The 18,205-nt window shown below is 59.8% G+C and overlaps 9 protein-coding genes across 9 annotated transcripts; 3 read left to right on the forward strand and 6 right to left on the reverse strand.

The window, feature by feature from the left end:
- Positions 1-228: 228 nt before the first annotated feature.
- Positions 229-2,440, reverse strand: GGTG_11637 (hypothetical protein; the record flags this gene model as incomplete). Its single annotated transcript, XM_009229528.1, has 3 exons — positions 229-257; positions 337-2,131; positions 2,231-2,440. 3 exons carry the CDS (start codon positions 2,438-2,440, stop codon positions 229-231), a joined length of 2,034 nt encoding a protein of 677 aa, XP_009227792.1.
- Positions 2,441-3,223: 783 nt separating this feature from the next.
- GGTG_11638 (hypothetical protein) lies at positions 3,224-3,827 on the reverse strand. Its single transcript, XM_009229529.1, has 2 exons — positions 3,525-3,827; positions 3,224-3,458 (listed from the first exon to the last, which is right to left on the reverse strand). The coding sequence occupies exons 1-2, from the start codon at positions 3,576-3,578 to the stop codon at positions 3,294-3,296; spliced, it is 219 nt and encodes a 72-aa protein (XP_009227793.1). The 5' UTR covers positions 3,579-3,827; the 3' UTR covers positions 3,224-3,293.
- A 244-nt stretch (positions 3,828-4,071) lies between these two features.
- On the forward strand, positions 4,072-7,604 carry GGTG_11639 (DNA repair protein rad16). Its single transcript, XM_009229530.1, has one exon. The coding sequence runs from the start codon at positions 4,421-4,423 to the stop codon at positions 7,421-7,423; it is 3,003 nt and encodes a 1,000-aa protein (XP_009227794.1). The 5' UTR covers positions 4,072-4,420; the 3' UTR covers positions 7,424-7,604.
- Positions 7,592-9,707, reverse strand: GGTG_11640 (hypothetical protein; the record flags this gene model as incomplete). The annotated part of the gene is made up of 5 exons (XM_009229531.1): positions 7,592-7,718; positions 7,826-8,329; positions 8,431-9,269; positions 9,318-9,538; positions 9,595-9,707. The coding sequence occupies 5 exons, from the start codon at positions 9,705-9,707 to the stop codon at positions 7,689-7,691; spliced, it is 1,707 nt and encodes a 568-aa protein (XP_009227795.1). The 3' UTR covers positions 7,592-7,688.
- Positions 9,708-10,345: 638 nt separating this feature from the next.
- GGTG_11641 (hypothetical protein) lies at positions 10,346-12,065 on the forward strand (the record flags this gene model as incomplete). Its single annotated transcript, XM_009229532.1, has 2 exons — positions 10,346-10,770; positions 10,868-12,065. 2 exons carry the CDS (start codon positions 10,346-10,348, stop codon positions 12,063-12,065), a joined length of 1,623 nt encoding a protein of 540 aa, XP_009227796.1.
- Positions 12,066-13,063: 998 nt separating this feature from the next.
- GGTG_11642 (hypothetical protein) lies at positions 13,064-13,470 on the reverse strand (the record flags this gene model as incomplete). The annotated part of the gene is made up of 2 exons (XM_009229533.1): positions 13,064-13,357; positions 13,420-13,470. The coding sequence occupies 2 exons, from the start codon at positions 13,468-13,470 to the stop codon at positions 13,064-13,066; spliced, it is 345 nt and encodes a 114-aa protein (XP_009227797.1).
- An 892-nt stretch (positions 13,471-14,362) lies between these two features.
- On the forward strand, positions 14,363-15,797 carry GGTG_11643 (hypothetical protein; the record flags this gene model as incomplete). Its single annotated transcript, XM_009229534.1, has 3 exons — positions 14,363-14,486; positions 14,570-14,695; positions 14,773-15,797. The coding sequence occupies 3 exons, from the start codon at positions 14,363-14,365 to the stop codon at positions 15,597-15,599; spliced, it is 1,077 nt and encodes a 358-aa protein (XP_009227798.1). The 3' UTR covers positions 15,600-15,797.
- Positions 15,668-16,220, reverse strand: GGTG_11644 (hypothetical protein; the record flags this gene model as incomplete). Its single annotated transcript, XM_009229535.1, has 2 exons — positions 15,668-15,785; positions 15,994-16,220. 2 exons carry the CDS (start codon positions 16,218-16,220, stop codon positions 15,668-15,670), a joined length of 345 nt encoding a protein of 114 aa, XP_009227799.1.
- Positions 16,221-17,306: 1,086 nt separating this feature from the next.
- On the reverse strand, positions 17,307-17,576 carry GGTG_11645 (hypothetical protein; the record flags this gene model as incomplete). The annotated part of the gene is made up of 2 exons (XM_009229536.1): positions 17,307-17,365; positions 17,447-17,576. 2 exons carry the CDS (start codon positions 17,574-17,576, stop codon positions 17,307-17,309), a joined length of 189 nt encoding a protein of 62 aa, XP_009227800.1.
- Positions 17,577-18,205: the final 629 nt, after the last annotated feature.

Consider the following 18,205-nt stretch of genomic DNA (forward strand, 5'->3'; position numbering starts at 1 on the left):
GGTATGTATTTAGGCCTGGCTGGCTACTTTTGTCCGTCCACCACGGAAGTCGTCAATGGTTGTGGCTGCATCATGAACCGACCCGGTGGCGCTATTGGTATCTTTCAAACTTTCCCCTTCGCTAGGCTCGCTCTGCCGCAAACCGCCACCCCAAACCAGGGGCCGGTCAGTGTTTCAAGACAACCCGGATATCCGAGTGTTTCCTCGCGCCAAGCTCGTTGCACGCGTCTACCAATCGTCGTCGTCGTCCTCGTCGTCTGTTTGAGCATGAAATGTATTGTCAGTATTGTAAAGGTTGTCACGATATCCAAAGGCAACGGGAAACAAGACACTCACCACTCCTGCTGACTTTCTCCTTGCGCTTCTGCAGCGCGGCGGCCAGCGCGTCGGCCATGCCACCGGCGCCGGCACCGGCCATGGCGGCGCCGGCGGGGGGCATGCCGCTGCCGTGCGGGCCGTTGTCGGAGCTCCCTCCGACCTGGACGCTGCTCCGGTCGCGGATCTCGGTCCTGTCAACCTTCTTGAGCGACCCGATGCCGCCGGCCTTCTGGATGCCCGCGAGCAGGCCCGCCCGCGAGGGGTCGCCGCCCGCGGCAGGGAGCGCCGGGGCGCCCGAGGAGTATCCAGAGTCGCGGCTGGGCGCAGGCGGCGGGCCCGGAGGCGGCGGGGGTGGGACGCCTCCCAGCCCTCCTGGAGGAGGCGGCGGCGGGGCGGGCGGCGGCGGGGCGCCACCCAGACCGCCAGGTGGCGGCGGAGGAGGTGGAGGCGGCGGCGGAGCAGCGCCACCGGGCGCCGGGGGCATTCCTGGTGGTGGAGGGGGCGGCGCGGGTGGCGCCTTGGAGGATGGCAATGGTGGCGCCTGCGGCGGCGATGCCGGGGTCCTGGAGGAAAGCACAGGAGGCGGAGCAGGAGGTGGAGGCACGGGGCGCGAGCTCGGTGGAGGCAGGGGAGGCGCCGTGGGCGGAGCAGGACCCTTGGACGGCGGCGGCGGAGGAAGGGGCGGGGCGGGAGGCGGCGGCACGGGGTGTGTCTGGTAGCTCACCGGTTCGCGCGACGGGGGCGGAGGGGGGACGGGACCTCGGCTCGGGGGCGCGGGCGGCGGAGGAACGCTCCTGTTGAAGGGCGGAGGAACACCGAACCTGTGCGAGCTCGGCGAGCCGTCGGCCTCGTCCATCGGGGTCTTTGGAGGGCGCGGCGGGGGCGCAGGGCCTGGGGCGGCGGGGACGGGCCGTTGGTGGGAAGGAGGGTCCATCCTGGCATACTTCCCAGCGTCGGGAAGCGGCGGAGGAGCAGCAAACCTCGGCCGGGGAGGCGACGGTGGCGAGGCTTCCCTGGGTGAAGGAGACTCCCGATGTACTGTTGGCGAGTCTAGCTTGGCAGCCGACCGCCTCGGTGCGGGCGGAGCTGGGGCGGCGCCGCGTCGTGGCGGAGGAGGTGCGGGTGGCGCATGGGGCGAGTGCGACGTAGACAGGGGCGGAGGAGGTGGTGGAGGAGGAGCCCTCACGCTGGGTGCTCTGTCACGCGACGGTGCCGGGGCGGCTGGTGGCGGCGGAGGCGGCGCCTGTCGGGCATGCTGGTGGCTTGCTTGCTGCTCCTGTTTAAGGAACTCGACAATGAAGTCCTGGTTCGCCACGATGAACTCGTCGTTGAGCCCCTTCTCCTTGAGGTCGTCGCCAAAGTGCTCCCGCCACTGCGGGTCGAAGGCGTCGAGGATGGCGAACTCGGACTGGGGAGCGTCGTGGATAACGGTGCCGTTGAGGCTGCCTGACGACGTCCTCGCGTGGTTGGTGGGAGGCGGGGGCATGCTGTTGCGCGGGGACTCGGGGGGCGACAACGACGTAGAGTGGTGGTGGCGGTGGCCGCCGAAGATGCCGCCCAGGATGCCATGGTGCTTGTGGCCCGCGTTGCTCGGGGGAACGCCGTCGAAGGGCTTTGCCCTGGTCTTCTTGTCGGCGTTCCTTTCGCGCTCGTCAACCTTCTTCTTGAACTGTTTCGCCTCTTTCTCGTCGGCGAAGCTGAGTCCGGCCAGGCAGTCTTCGAGCTCGAAGGTGTGGAAGAAGACGCGATCCTGGTTGTAGGTCCATGTGTCGTAGATTTCCTGGTCCCATATGACGAGGCCGTTACCGCCGGACTGGTATGAGGTCAGTAACCATGAGGTTAGTAACCTCGGCTCGACAGACTCTTGGTTGTGCCCAAAAGCGTTCAAGTCAAGGGAAGAAAAGGGACGTACCGAGATGTCCACCAGCTTCAGCCAATATGTGCAGCCGACGAGGTCGTTGGCCAGCACGACGGCGCCCTGCAGGCCGGTGTAGGTCCACTGTGAGCGGTTGGGATATGCGACGTAGAGGCGGGCGACGGCGACGGCCTGGATCTTGTTTGACTTTCGGGGCACGGCGCGCTTGACCGCCTCCTTGTCGGCGTCAGAAAGGATCGACGGCATCCTGGGGGCGAGGACGGCGGCGAGTGGTGGTGGTGGTGGTGGTGGTGGCGGGGAGGGCCGGACAGGAGACGCAGAATGGATGCGATCCTCGTCTCCAGTCGCCCGAGTCTCGTTCCTCTTTCTCTCGTGCTCGCTCAGCTCAGCGGGGGGTCATTGGCAGCGAAAGAGTCCTTTGTCTGGCATCAGTCGGGCAGGGTAGATGTGGGTGCAGCAGCAGTAGCGCCGTCGTTCGCTTCTTTTGGTGGGCGTTGGGTTGGCGCTTATTTCCCGCGACCCAGTCCAAGTCCGAGTCTGAGTCTGAGGCTGCCTCAGTCCCAGCCCTGGAGGCCAGCTCTCGCTTGGGCGGGAGCCTGTGCGCAGTGCTGGGCTCACTGCAGGGTATAAATACGATGTATCAATAAACCAGGGCTGATCAATCCAGGCAACGGGATTGAATCAACAGCACCAAATCCAGGTAGCAGACAGCTGGAGGCTTCAGCTTTGCACCGTTACGTATGCGCAAGGCTCTGCTGAGGTCGACGATGAACGGATGCTGTTTCAAGAGCGGGACAGGTTCAATCAATCAATCGAATCATCCCAGCAGCCCTCTCTCGGCTTTTTCGCCTGTTGAATCATTGCCGTCGTCAGCACCAATGCCAGTAATGCCGTAATGACCCCACACACTGTCTTTTGGCACTGTTTGGCACATTTGGCAGCGGCAGCCACAGCCACAAATGAAGAAGCACTGTGCTGTGTCGGTCCTACACAGCAGCCCAGCCTAGTTCATGCGACACACCGTTACGGCATCGTGGGAATTACGCAGTAGATTATGATGCTATCTCTTCAAGCTTAGGTTGTCAAGTTCAGGAAGACCTCAAGTCTCCTTGTTCAGCTCCTGGGCCTTGGCCCGCCTCTCCTCCTTGGTGCCCTCCTCGGGAGCATCAAAGTTCTTGGGCTGCGCAGGGCCGGGGTGGGCGTTGTGGGGCTGGAAAGCCGACTTGACTTTGTCGGACAGGGCCGAGGAGCCCTTGTTGTTGCTCTGTGGACGATAACATGGCGGGTTGTTAGTATCCGCTATACTGTCCAAGGGAGTCGCTGTACTTGCCTTGTCCGCGTCGGGCACGGGCAGGATCTTGGCCTCTTGCTTGCTGGGGTCCATTTTGGGGGTTGGTACGATGTAAGAGTCGACGAGGACGATGTTTTATTGAGGATCTCTTGCTCTGTGGGCTAGGGTAGTGGCGTGATGGTGGCAGTGGGCTGTGGGTGGAGGATGAAGAATGGAGTGGAAGTGGAAGCGATTGTTGGACGCCGAGCTTCTGCAGAACGTGGTTTAAATACACTCCTCTCGCACCGAAACTTGCTCCTAAACAAACACCATCATGTGCTCTCGGTCTCGTCCGCGCAACTGCCTTCCACAATGGAAGGAATGACTGGAGGCATCCAATCCGTCTACGGATGCTGTCACACGTTTGATGACGTCGTCCTTTGGCGCTGTGAATTGTAAACACGCCCCTTGTAGGGACGCCCCTGGTCCATTTGAGAGGTGCCTAGGTGGGCTGAGTGGGGTCGGTTTAGTTGGGGCCTATCACAGGCTGCATTCAGGCTCTCTCCCAGGCTTCGACTGCACTGTTTCGCCGCCAGCGGTATCAAATGCGACGCGCGCCGACTGACGTACATGCGACTGACGTGCTTATGCCTTCCAGTATTATTTATGGAGCGCGGGAGGCTCGGGCTCTGGCCTCTGCATGTTGTACCGGCTGGTTGGGCTGCTGCTGGTGGGCGAGTTGGGCCAGTCTTGGGCCAGAGCGCACGGACCAGTGCTCGGAGGTACGAGATGGAATGAGTGAGGCGCTTGAAATGCACACCGGTAATGCATCATGATCACATACACTCACCTACCTACCTACCTAGGTACCATCATGAGCCGCCGTTGGCCACAAGGCTGATAGACACGCTGACGGCTGCCGTCGCCAACCAGGACGACGGCCGTCTCGTACCTCAATGTCGGCCAGAAGGGGCCCCTCGCAGGCCCCGGCAGCGGCCCAGCCAACACCCCCCGCACAACAGCCCGTGAAGCTCTCGCTGCCGCTGGCGTACCAGCAGGACCTCTTCACGGAGTTGCGCGCAGAGGATGAGCTCGTCGTCATATCCAAGGGCCTCGGCCTGATGCGCCTGGTCACGAACCTGCTGCACTCATACGATGCCGCCGGAAACAACCTGGTCGTCATCGTCGGTGCCGACGACCGCGAGATCGGTTGGATAGGCGAGGCCCTGGCCGAGCATGCCGCCATCAGCGCGAGCCCCCTGGCCCGCGGGCTCACCGTGGTCAACACCGACTTTACAAACGTTGGCCAGCGCGAGCGCATATACGCCCAAGGCGGCATCTTCAGCGTCACGTCGCGCATCCTCATCGTCGACCTGCTCACCGGCCTGCTCGACCCCGTGTCCATAACAGGGTTAGTACTGCTGCACGCCGACCGCGCCGTCGCCACCTCGCTCGAGGCCTTCATCCTGCGCATCTACCGCCAAAAGAACAAGGTCGGCTTCCTCAAGGCCTTTTCCGACAGCCCGGAGCCATTCACCTACGGCTTCTCGCCCCTGACCACCATGATGCGCAACATGTTCCTCCGCAAGGCCTCACTCTGGCCGCGTTTCCACATGTCGGTTGCCCACTCACTCGAGGGCAAGAAGACGGCCGAGGTGATCGAGCTCGAGGTGCCCATGACAGATTCCATGTCCCAGATCCAGGCCGCCATCATGGAGTGCGTCGAGGTCAGCATCCATGAGCTGAAAAAGGGTAACTCGGGCCTGCTCGACATGGAGGACTGGACCCTCGACAGCGCCCTCACTAAGAATTTCGACGCCGTCGTCCGCCGCCAACTCGAGCCCAGCTGGCACCGCCTCAGCTGGAAGACCAAGCAGATTGTCGGCGACCTTAGCGTTCTTCGGGGGTTACTCCACTCCATAGTCTCGCTTGACGCCGTGTCCTTCCTGCAGCAACTCGACACCATCCTTGCTGCTCACAAGCCCCCTCCTGGGTCCAACCGCCAGACCCAACCTCCCTGGCTGTTCCTCGACGCCGCCCAGACTATCTTTGAGCTGGGCAAGAAACGCGTCTACGCTGCTGTTGGCACAGCGGCGGCAAGGACCGCAGCGGCTCTGGGGGACGCCGAAAACCAGCCATCCGTCCCGGCACCCTCCCTGGATGCGCTTCGGCCCGTGTTGGAGGAGCAGCCCAAGTGGGCGGTGCTCGCCGACGTCCTAGCCGAGATCGACCGCGACCTGCACTTCGACCCGTCATTCACCTCGGGCGGCGGCGGTGGCGACTCTAACGGCACTATTCTGATAATGTGCTCAGATACCAACACGTGCCGACAGCTGCGTGACTTCCTCCAGACGATGCACGTGCGGCCGCGTAGTGAGCGCCGCGTGGATCGTGCCGCTATTATTGAGGGCGATGAGGACGAAGAGCCGTCGGCCAGCTTTATGATGCGACGCAAACTGCGCAGCTACCTCAAATGGAAACGCGAATTCGCACAAGTCAACGCCACGCTCTTTGCTGAGAACCAAAGGGCGCTGGCCAACGCAACAGACATGACCAAGAGGGCTGGCTCCGGATCGGGTGGTATGGGAGGGATAGGGGGCGGGCATGGAAGGGCGCCGCCGAACAAGCGCCGGCGCGTGCGTGGCGGCGGCGTTACAGGCACCTCAGGCGGCAGGGCCGAGAACGGGAGCATCAACCAGTACTTTGAGAAGCCCGGCGAGGTCGCCGGGCTTATGGCGGAGACGGAGGCCAAGGGCGAGGAGGAGGAGCAGGCGCAGCAGAAGGCCGACGTGACGGCCATAGCGGACCCGCTAGAGGACATGGACGACTACTACGAGCTCTTTGACATGCGCGACCTGGTCGCCGTGCACGCCTACGATGGCGATCAGGACGAGCATGTGCTCGAGGAGGTGCGCCCGCGATGGGTCGTCATGTATGAGCCCGATGCCGCCTTCATCCGGCGCGTCGAGGTGTACCGGTCCTCGCACAACGACCGCAACGTGCGCGTCTACTTTTTGTACTACGGCGGCTCCGTCGAGGAGCAGCACTATCTGGCCTCGATCCGACGCGAGAAGGACGCCTTCACGCGCCTCATCAAGGAGCGCGCAAACATGAGCGTCGTCGTCGGCGGCGCCGTCGACCCCCACGCCGCCACCACTGACGACCCGCAGGAGGCCTTCCTGCGCACCGTCAACACGCGCATCGCCGGCGGCGGTCGCCTCGGCGCCTCGGCGACGGCGGAGCCGCCGCGCGTGGTCGTCGACGTGCGCGAGTTCCGCTCCTCGCTCCCCTCGCTCGTCCACGGGCGGTCCATGGTCATTGTGCCCTGCATGCTGACGGTGGGCGACTACATCCTGTCGCCCAACATTTGCGTCGAACGCAAGTCCATCTCGGACCTCATCTCGTCCCTCAAGGACGGCCGCCTCTATACGCAGTGCGAGGCCATGTTCCAGCACTACAAGAACCCGATGCTGCTCATCGAGTTCGACCACGGCAAGTCCTTCACGCTCGAGCCCTTTGCCGACCTGTCGGGCAGCCTCAGCAGCGTGCGCGCCGCGTCGGCCTCGCACCAGCCGCCCGACCTGCAGGCCAAGCTCGTGCTCGTGACGCTCGCCTTCCCCAAGCTGCGCCTCATCTGGTCCTCGTCGCCCTACGAGACGGCCGAGATCTTTGAGCGCCTCAAGGCCCAGGAGGCCGAGCCCGACCCCGTCGCCGCCGTCCGCGCCGGGCTCGACGGCGGCCAGGCCGCCGACGACCAGCCCTTCAACCAGGAGCCGCACGACATGCTGTCCATCGTGCCGGGCGTCACGCCCAAGAACGTCCGGGCCGTCACGGCCCACGTCGAGAACCTGCGCGAGCTGGCAAACTTGCCGCCCGAGGAGCTCGCGCCCGTCGTGGGCAGGGAGGCGGCTAGGCAGATGCACGGGTTTTTTGTCAAGGATGTCATTGAGGATGGGTAGCAGGTGATTTTGTCTGTTGAGAGGTAGCAAATAAATATTTGTCGCAAACACTTGTAGCAGCAAAGTCGACAAATAATTTGAAGCAAATCAGAAAAGAGCCAAGGAAGTAAATAAACAGGACATCCATCTGAACACCGCTGGCAGTGGCGCTCAGCATAGCACCCTAAAGTGTCGCTTTTTCTATAACCTCGGCCGTTGCTGTTGAGAGATCTTCGTCGAGGTACCAGCCTCGGATGACGCGCTGGTCCACCTCCCACCGTTTCCGTCATAGTCGATCCAGCTGCTGTAGCTGAGGCTGGGGGACGGGGCCTCGGAGCACGCATTCAGCGCCGTCGCAGTTGAGGCCATGTCAGGGGCCCTCATGTCGACAGACAGCCGCCAATCTCCCGGCACAGGGCTCACGGATACGGAACCGGAGATAAAAGTAGGGGAGCCAAGCATCCATGGCGTGTTCCGTGTTCCCGATGTCTGGGCCGGCACCTCAACGGGTGGAGAGGGGCTCACAGGGATGATCGGGTAGCCTGCTGGCATGGGGCTGGAGCTCGTACTGGCGGGTGCACCTGTTTTCCTCTGCACGGTAGGTGTCGGAGTTGACCCCGCATCACTATGCAATAAAACCAGGCGAGCCGGCCAGAAAGGGTGGGGGCAAGGAGCTGTGTCGGGCAAAGAGTGTTGCAACAAGCTGACGTCGTAATGCGGCAACACTGCAGCCGGCGATTGCCAAGGGCGCCTGGGTATAGTCCGGAGGCCTTGGGCACGTTTCGCACCGGCTTCTTCGAGAAGGCGCCTCACAGGCTCGTTCTGGAAGTGCATGTCGAGAGGTGTTCTGCCGGTGCCGGATAAGGGGTTTATCTCGGCATTGGCCTCGAGGAGGATTTTGACAATCTCTGGACCACGCGCGAAATGCTGTTGATCGGTCAGTCTTGCGAAACGAAAGTCGCAATGGCAAAGAATTTCATCCATCTCTCCGCAGAGGAAGCACCAGAACCCAATACAGAGAAGCTTACCAAAGGTGCCCAGCGGAAAGGAGTCCTGTAGGACGGGTCCGCTCCCCTCCTAATCAGCGTCTGGACCGACTCGACGTGGCCGCCAGCTGCGGCCTGGTACATGGCATTCATGTCGGTAACTGGATTGGTGACGTTCACACGCGCCCCGGCCTGAATGAGCAGCCTAGAAACCTCCTCGTGGCTCGAGTCGTAGCATATAGCAGTCCATGGTGTGAAGCCGGCTCGGTCATACTTGTTGGCGTCGTGATCTCGTCCCAAAAGGACCTCAACGAGCGCCGGATGGTTTTTGACGCTGGCGATGTGCAGACAGGTCTGGCCAGCGTTGTTTTTCGGCTCACTACCTTTGAATGCCCCATCCAGCAGGAGCTCGACCATCCCGGTCGCACCCTTCTTGGCGGCCAGGAAGAGGGCTGCCAGGTAGACGTCCCTGTGTGTGGACTTGTTGGATTCGGCCATCAGGCCCGTGAGCGAGTTTTGGTCCTGCTGGTGCGTAGCCAAAAGGATCTTGTAGCTTGTCGCGAGGGGAGCCAGTTCCGCCGAAATCCCCTCGTCTTGGGCCGCACCGGTTGCCGAGAGGATGGCACGAGCGGTCGCCTGGTATATCTCCTGGAGTCTTTTCGCGGATGCGCTTCGGCCACTCGCACCCCAGACCGAGATGAATGCACCGCACTCCTGGAGTGTGTCGATAATAGCGACCAGCTCTCCCGAGTCTATCTCATTGCTATTGTCGCTAGGCGTGGCTGCCGCATCGGGCGTGGCTGCTGCACCAGGTGTTGCCATCGAAGGGGTGGATTCCGGGGTCTGGATGTGGTAGCCCTCAGGCGTTCCCGGGCTCGGGGCTGTACTGTCAGCATCAGCCTTCTGTCGGCTTCCGGACGCAAACATACATCTTCCTGCCTTGATTTGTGCCTTCCGTAGAAAGGTAACATAGCGAGCTATCTCCTTCTTGATAGTCGCCTGCGGTTTTCGTTTGCCGTCAACGTACAAGGCGCTATCGCGGCCATCGAGCCGTCTCCTCCGCAATTTCCGGTAAACCCACTCCCAGTTCCTGCCCGGCTTGTTCTTGCTAAATCCCCACTGCTTGAAGATACGCTCGTAGGTGGTCCGCCTTGTGTCTCGGTCAGCGTTCTTCTACTCTGTATAGTTAGGGCATCATAAACCTACCCTGCGGTGACCCCATGGTCAGTCTTCATCTTCAACATAACTTTATCCATCTTCAAGTCCTGCTCAATGTAGAGCGTCTTGAGGAGAGACTGGTGAGGTCTGAGTTGGTCCATTGCGGTATTCGACAAGTCCAGGGGGCGAGAAGGAAAAAGAGGAGGCAGGGTCTGATCTGATTTTGGAACTGAACAAGTGTTTGAGAAGGATGGATGTCTTTAAAGGTAGGCAGACAAGCCTAGGTGTTGGGAAAATGCAGGCATCTTATAGACGTATTTGGGACCCTCAGGGGTTGCAAACCCAGGCAGCTCTTGCATGTTTCCGTGGACCTCTCAGCCTCTGTGGCGTCTATTACTGGCGTTGATTGGACGATGCCATTTCCCTCAACGCTAGGGGTAAAGCTAAACTTCTTCAAAGACCTCCCGCTCTGCGGTGGTGTGGACAACGTCACGCCTTACATGGCCCGCCCGGCAGATTGGGCGTTTTTATTGGGGGACACCAAAACCGTCTCGCTGCCGCCGCCCCCACGATTGCCTGGTCTTCATCCTACCACCAATTCCTCTTACACCTTACTTCTTTATCGAGAAACGCTTCCCTCCCTTTTTTTTCGGGTTTTGTTGCTCCCATCCACCTTTGGCCCTCCACGCAACTACAACAGATTTTCCTTCGCTCGAGTTCACTTTATATATTATCGCTTTTCACCACGTCGGCCCTCTCATCCACTGTCTACTACATCTTCTCTTGATCATCGATCACCATGGAGGTCGCGGTTTTACCCCTCCTCGCCACATGCCTCCAACTTGTTGCCAGAATCTTCACCACCCTGGAGCAGGTTTACGACTTCTCCCAAGAGTTCAGGAACGTACCTGCAGCCATCCGAGACCTGGCTCTTGATGTCCAAGCTGCACAGCGATGCCTTGTAAGCATACAAAACAGAGTAGCGGGTACCGGTGTCGCCGGCAACGACGGTAGTCAAGGCAGTCGTGCGCTCGTGAACAACGTCCAGGGAGCGCTGTTCAGCCTGGAGACCGTCAGCACTTTCGCCGTCAAGCACGCCAGCAGCATCCAGTCCTACCGGTTCCTCCGCCGCCTGACCTACATGATACAACATGCGGAGATCATGAAGCACCGGGATGAGCTCAGGAATCGCTTGTTCTACCTACGGTTGCTCCAAGACAGCAGGTATGGAGTCTTGCCATGTACTCGGCCTTAATGGCATTTGAGAAAGCTGGGTTTTTACTTCGATGGTATCTCAGCTACTGACCGCGTGGATGTCCAGGGCCGAAGCATCGGGTTCTGGCGAGACCAGCAGTCGGCCCTCATCCGATCCAGGGCTCGCGCCTCCAGAAGGCGGTGTTATCAACAACAATATGCTCTTCGAGGGGCTCCCACTTCCCCAACGTCCAAGTCCGTCCAGGTACTCCCGCTGGAGTTACAGACGCGCTTCCCGCATGCTAGTCGAGGCAGCGGGGCGCGGGGACGTGGAAGAGGCCCGAAGACTCATCGCAGCCGGCGCCGACATCGATTATCAGTCGCGTGGCGCCGAGCCTAAGCTAGAGGGGAAGGCAGCACTGCACGCAGCCGCGGATATGGGCCACGGAGCTCTAGTCCGGCTCCTACTTCAAGAAAGCGCAAACCCCAATCTGCGCATCACGGGCCCGTCGAACGACACAGCGCTGCATCTGGCGGCTAACAAAGGCCACCTTGCGGTCATCCAGCAGCTTTTGGACACCAATGTCGTTGACGTTGATGCGAAGGACGCGCAGGGTTTTTCGCCGTTGCAGAGGTGCGAAGACCAAGCCGTCATGGCTGCGCTTCTGGGGGCTGGAGCGGACCCGAGGCGCAGGCTCGCCAACTCCAATGGCACGGTGCTGCATTGGGCGGCCAGCAGGCGCCAGGTCACACTTGTGCGACAGGTTCTGGCCCTGGACGGCACCACCGTTGACGAAGAAGACGCAGAGGGCCTGACACCGCTGCAGAGGTGCACCGACGAGGCTATCATGGTCGAGCTCCTAAACGCCGGGGCAGACCCGAAGCGCACCTGGCCCGGAACCAAGGATACTTTGCTGCACCTCGCGGCCGGCAAGGGCTACTTTGACGTTCTGGGGCTGCTTCTGAGCTCGGACCGTGTCGACCTCGACGCCGAGGACGCTCAGGGCCTGACACCGCTGCTGAGATCCAAGAGCGAGGCCGTCCTGACCGCGATCCTCAAGGCCGGCGCGGACCCGATGCGCCGGTGGCCGGGATCCGGCAATACGGTTCTGCACCACGCCGCAGACTCGGGCTGGACGCAGGCCGTCCGTCAGCTCGTGGCAATGAGGGCAGTTGATGTGCAGGCGACGAACGCGGGCGGGCTCATGCCGCTGAAGCTGGCAGTGCGCGCTCACGACATGGGAGTGTATGGTCCTCGCACGTTCGGGGATATCGTCGAGGCACTAGCCCAGGGTGGGACGTACACAGATGGCCGAGGAGAATAGCACGGGCCAGAGCTGCCACAGGTTATTGTGCCTGCGGCCATCCAGAGGGGGTAAGGGTTGGTTTAGGACGATATCCGCGAGGATTAGAAGCGTTGCGGAGTTGGGGTAGACCGGATTTTGCGGCGGCCTTCGCGGGCGTGGAAGTTCACTTGCTTGTCTTGGCGGTATTGGCGTTTCCTAGGTACCTAATTAGACTTCCTAATTTACCAATCAGCTTTTAAGTCCGCCGTGCTGTGATGTGGATGAGAGACACCGTGATGACTTGTACGATGCCTCTTGTCTCCTTTCTGTTCCTTGGCCATACGCCAATTCGCATGCGTAACACCAATTCAGGGGTACTGTGGAGGCAACCCCTGAATTGATGATGACACCGGCGTCGCGATATCGAAGGACAACTTCAATGTCTTCAGAGGCTGATTGTTTTCACACTTTTCCGGTCAGACTGTCGCTCTTCCCGTGTGTCTCTATTCAATTTAGAGAAGAGGCGGCGGCATGTTTTCCGGCCCAATTCTTGCGAGGTGAGTCGCTTCTCGACTTAGCACTCACATCGTCCCCGTGAAGCAATAGAGCTCCCCGGAATAGGTTTGGCGTATTCGATATCTTGTGAGCGCCCTTCTGTTACGGCCATGGCTAGGAAGGGCGGCTGCAGGCAGCCACCCCAGGCTGGGCAGCCTGAGCGAGAACCGCACCCGGAAAGGGCCGAGACGAGCTCCGGGTCGCGAAACCACGGCGCTGCTAGTCAACACCTCGGCGTGGTGGCTGGACGGACGGGGGTTACGGATCGTTAGTAGTCTTTCTTCTAATAGCACACATTCAGTGGAGTGGCGAAAAGTGCCGACTTACCCCTCTCACGGACGCTGTCGAGCGCTGTGAGCGACTTTACGACGCCCACCCTGTCACCCAAGGCGGCTGGGGGCCGTTTTACCAGCGATGGCGACAGGCTCTCCTTTGCCGTTAGGCGTGGTCTTGGTAAAATTCTTGTTTATGATATACACGTCCTAGGCCTTCCAGCCCAGGTTGTCGTTGCCCACGATGACCTCGACGTGGTGGCCGCCGAGGCTCTTCATGAGCGCGTCCGTCTTGCTGTGGTCGACGACGCCCGCCATGCTGTGCACCTTGGCGGGCGTGATGGCGTGCCGGCAGATGAGCATGGCACCGCCCGCGGGCTCGGGCGAGGGGCTCCCGCCGCCGCCGGCAGCCTTGCCGGCAGCTGGCTTAGCCGGTAACAGGGCCCGCTTCTCTAGGGCTCCGGCCGTGGCGTCGTCCAGGACAGCATTGTCGGCGACGAGCGACTCAAAGCTGTCGGCATCCCGTGCGGAGAGACCGGAGGAGCGCCCGGTGGGTAGGTCGAGACCAGGCCGGCGGCCAGGCTGGTAAGGATGGTGAGGACAGAGAGGAACTTCATGGTTGAGGATGAGAAAGAAAATGGAAAGAGAAATCGAGCTTGGGTATCAAAAGGAGACACAAAGGAAAATGTATGAGGAGAATGAGGAGGGAGGAAAACTGTTAGAAGAATCTGTGTGGTGATGGCTGATGTGGGAGACTGTTGTTGGATGCAGGACAGCAAGGAAGTTATCACACACCACAGTCGCTGCTCCCGTGCTCGTACCATCATAGTAAGGCTGTGTTCGCCGGTCATGTGTGTGCGTCCAAAGATAGGGCTGCAACAGCTAGTCGGCGGCTGACACTTGGGAATATGGCGTCATAAACCGCAGAGATTATCGGTGGCAGCCCCGGAGCCTCTGTCAACGCTCCAGTATTAAGTCTTCTTCTGAACAGAAGACCGGCCAGTGCCGTCCGGACAGCGGCGGCGCTGAGGATCTGCCCTGGCCAGCCCTACGGTTACTTCAGCTGTCTCGCGACCTGGGTCCCAAAGAGGAAATACCCCCAACCCATAGCCACAGCACGCGTGAGATTTTGCACAAGATCAGAAGTGTATAGCCGTGACAAGAATTTTGGCCAATAGCGTGTAGGGTCAAACGAGACGTTACACTCTTGGGTGCGTGGGAGCGCGGGGCTGCCCCATTCGAGCGCATTCAGCCGCAGCAGAGTTCAACGTTCATGCCGCCTTGCGGAAGTGCCTGGTTACTGCTTGACGCTGCGGCAATCCCTACCCTCTCAGCCACACGGCTAAGGCTAATGTGTAGGCACAGCAGGTCTCCCCGGCAGCCTGCTACACCACCCATCTACCTTCTCCCACCAGCTTATAAGAAGCTATTACCCCATGCTGATCAACTCGGCCAATTATCTAGACAGTCCATCCACATCCACCCGAATCATTCCGACCACCAGCCACCATGGACATCTACGACGACTGTATCACGCACTCGGACAGTTGGGGTGCGCATGGGCTCGATGACCAGAGACTCCAGCGGGTTGCCCAGGTGCAAGAATACCTGGAGCAGGGTCTGCTTACACCTGGTACGTTTCCGGCAGCAGCACCATCCAGACCGCACGCATGCCGTATCGTCTACTCTACCCTTTGCTGATAGACTCTTACGCAGACAAAATCTTGCAGCGCTTAACCGACGCGCTGGCCCCGACACTTACTGGGAACAGCATAATATCGGGCATTAGCCTGGGTGGCATCCGTAGACGATTCGAGGAATTGAAGGACCGTCAGACCGAGGGTAAGCTCCGCACAGAGATAGTTGAGAGATCACTTCCCCTGTTTCTTGACGTGGCGTACTGACAACAGATAAAAAAGGCGTCACAAAGCACAGCTTCATCGCAGGCCTCTCTCCCTCCTCTTCTTCAGCAGCAGCGACTCCTGCTCTCGGGGCCCTGTTCGACCTCGTGTACTGGCACGCCTCGTTCCCATTCAGCGCTGCTCGCACCACCGACGCCACCGTCGATGAGCCGGGTCTAGTACGCGCCGCCGCCCTCCTATCTCCCAGAGAGGCGGGCCCGCGATGGACGCTCGCCCGCCACGCCAGCTTCAACGTCCGCTCGGGCGCCTGGGGCCCATACGCGGAGGGCTGGGTCGTGACTGCTCGACACGCGGGGGCCGAGGACTGGCGCCGTCGCGTGTTCCGAGCCCTCGCTACCCCGACCACTACCGCCGCGGCGGCCGGCGAAACGACAACCACAACTACCATCCCGGTCCCTCGCTTCTTCATGTTCCGGGCCCGAAACGGCGGTGATGACGGCAGCGGTGACGAGAACGACGAAGGGCAGCAGGTCGCGGTCGTGCACGACGAGGACGAGCGAACCGTCGACCTCCTCGACGTCCTTGCCCTGACCACGCCCAACGACGTGCCAAAGAGCGGCCCGCCGCTCCGGGAGAGCTTCGACGGGTTAATGGGGGACCTGCTGGCCAACACGCAGCGACAGCAGCTGTCCGAGCTGGTGGTGCCCAAGAAGACTTTGGGAAGCCTCCTCTCTCTGCTTCTGGGCACTCCAGGGGCGGACTGGGAGACTGCGCCGCCCTCGGCAGACAGCCCACATGGTGCCCTGGTGCAGGAGCTCTTGTCACCTGGGGACGGGGAGGCGCTGGGATTCAGGCAGTTTGACGAGCTGGTGCAAGACAAATAAGGTGCTCAAGCTGGACTTCAGCTCAATACGCGGACACCCCCATCGACAAGCACGCAAGCAAGGTTTGGCTACAGCTCGGCATAGCCTACATATACATATTTCCCCTTTCTAGGCTTCTCGATGCCGGAGAGAGCAGCACTAAATCCCCAGTCTACGAGCTTGCCCGATCGCCCGGGCGCCCTGTTCCTGTAAATTGCAAGCAGCTCTGCCAGCCTGGCGTCCAGCTAGCAAGTAACTCAATTTGAGCGATATTTTTACGAAACAGAAGTGTAAGTCTACATCTCTAATCAGGCGGGAGTATGCGGTTGTGGCTCCTAATCGTCTTCTGTCAGATACCGCCAGCCATCTCGGGTGAGACCGCCATCAAGCTGCTTCCTGCTCCGCGGGCACTGACCCGTCTCTCTGGGAAAGCTCGTACTCTGGGAGCGCCTCAAGATCGCAGTCGAGATGGCCCCTGAGCAGGGCCATGGGATGCTCCTTGGCCCCCTCTTGCATCTGGGGGACGACCGCCTTCTTCTCCCAGGCGAAGGAACCGACTTTGAAGCGACCGCCGTCCCCGGGCTTGATGTGGAGGGTGTAAAACGTGATGTTAGAAAAGAAGCCGATGATGTGGATAGACATCGCGCCGGTCTCTTCAAACCCCGCGGCCAAAAAGAACCACTTTTCGTCCTAGTCCACGGGCCGGAAGCCGACCTAGAGCCGCTTGGGACCCGCATCGCTGATGTCAATTCCTCATGAGGCTCTTTCGGGCTCCATCATCTTGGGCATTATGTACCCTTCATCCACCAAATCCACGAATTCCGGTTCTCCCCTGTGCCGAGCTGTGTGATTAGCAAAAAGGGCAGACATATTTGCTATAAGCCCAGTCATGGGATCGCGGGTATGTACTTGGAGCCGGCATTATTGGGCATGGCATCCTCGGCTACAGCGTTTGTGGGCATGGCTTCCTATGTTGTGACTTTTCGCTATTTGATATGCTAGCCCCAGCTGTTTGCTAGCAGCCACATTGATTACCCAGATCATGTCCAGGCCAAAAAAAAAACCAAGAAATGGATACAGTCTGGCGGCCCTTCCGGGTAGTATCGAAGCTGTATAAGAGCAGATTCTGGCAGACGGTTGTAAGATAATGGGCGGGGCGTAACAAAACAGTTCGAGGTGTACCTATAAAGCCACTACCGGACTGCGCCGGTGCGCTTGGGGCGCGGTTGCGGGGTTCAAGCTCAAGCTAGGAGAGGCTAGAGATGTCGGGAGGAATTCACGATTAGAGAACTACATCTACGAGTGAACTCAATCGATATGCACAGCTGTCAGGCTCATGTGTACAACACAGGAGGTAACAATGAATGATTGTGGACGAAATTTGTATGCATGGCCGGTTGCTGTTGTTGTTTGTTGTTGCCTACTGAGGTTATGTAGGGTACGTAATAAGAGGGTATCTCTGCAAATCTCGCCATCCTGCTATCTCCACCGAGAAAAAGAAATGCATCGCATAAAAGAAAACACCAGCATTATCATCATAGAGTCGTCGCTTCCCTGCCATGCTTCCCTCCATGTTCTTTCTAGTGTGATGTGATCACCCATCTGCCAGGGCTCGGCCCCCCGGATGTTGTCAACAGGCCATGACGTGACATGACGTCCAACACGGGACTGTCAATCACGTCCCGTCATGTTGACAAACATCACCGTTTTTGCGGCAGATGGGTCAGTTTATACGCGTGTTGTTCTGTGCGTCGTGCGGCGCCGGGAACCTCCACGTCGGGCGTAGCCTATTGGTCGCATCGTTAGTATCTCTTTTTAACTTCCCCTTCAGGTGGGTGTGTACAAAGTAGGGCTGAGTTGGTGCTTACCGCAGGTGATGCAGCTGATCAGGACGTCAAAGATGCGCACGATGCCGCCGACGATGGCGTGGATCATGGAGCCAATGGCGTTAACGATGCCCGTCAGGCACGAGCCGATGCTGGATAGGACGGCGCCCATGGTTGCGGACGTAGCGTGGCGGTGGCGGTATTGGTAGGTTTCTTTTTTTTTTTAGATTGGTGTGTTGTGATCAGGGTTGGCTGGTGTTGTTTGTCTGGAGAATCAACAAACCAGACGGCACAAGAACCGTCGGGGACCTTTACTGTTAAATAGGTGGGTGTAATGCAGAGCAGATGAGCTGGTCGCCCTTGCCTGTTTGTCATTTGTACATGCTACTGCTATCAAAACCCGACTGGTCGATGTGGTCATACCCGATGCCCTCGGAGCTCAGCCCAGCCATCCATCCCCCATGTCGGCGTTTCGGGATCCATGCATCACGTCCGTACGACCAAATGACATGATGGGCGAATGAGCCCGCTCACAGACAACCATCCGGTCCCCTCCTCATCCAACGCCCCAAACAGGTGAGGTCATACTGCCCAGATCCGGCCTACCCTGGACCCCTTTTTTTGTTGGCTTTATTTCTCGCTTGTAGCGGTTGGGTCGCATTGCACGGCAGGGGCTGACTGTGGCTTGCTTGTTGGGTGTGGTTGATTTGTTTCGCTAGCTCACATTGACGTCATGGAAGCTGTCCAAATCTCGATGGGCTGCCAAACGACGTCAAAGGAAGACCCCACCCCCCCCCCCNC

The sequence above is a fragment of the Gaeumannomyces tritici genome, assembly GCF_000145635.1.
Source record: "Gaeumannomyces tritici R3-111a-1 unplaced genomic scaffold supercont2.7, whole genome shotgun sequence".
NCBI classification, from domain to species: Eukaryota; Fungi; Ascomycota; class Sordariomycetes; order Magnaporthales; family Magnaporthaceae; genus Gaeumannomyces; species Gaeumannomyces tritici.

Coding starts and splice junctions, on each gene's coding strand:
- GGTG_11638 (XM_009229529.1), bottom strand. CDS start 3,578: ATGGACCCCAGCAAGCAAGAGGCCAAGATCCTGCCCGTGCCCGACGCG. Junction 3,459..3,524: donor CCGTGCCCGACGCGGACAAG/GCAAGTACAGCG, acceptor TATCGTCCACAG/AGCAACAACAAGGGCTCCTC.
- GGTG_11639 (XM_009229530.1), top strand. CDS start 4,421: ATGTCGGCCAGAAGGGGCCCCTCGCAGGCCCCGGCAGCGGCCCAGCCA.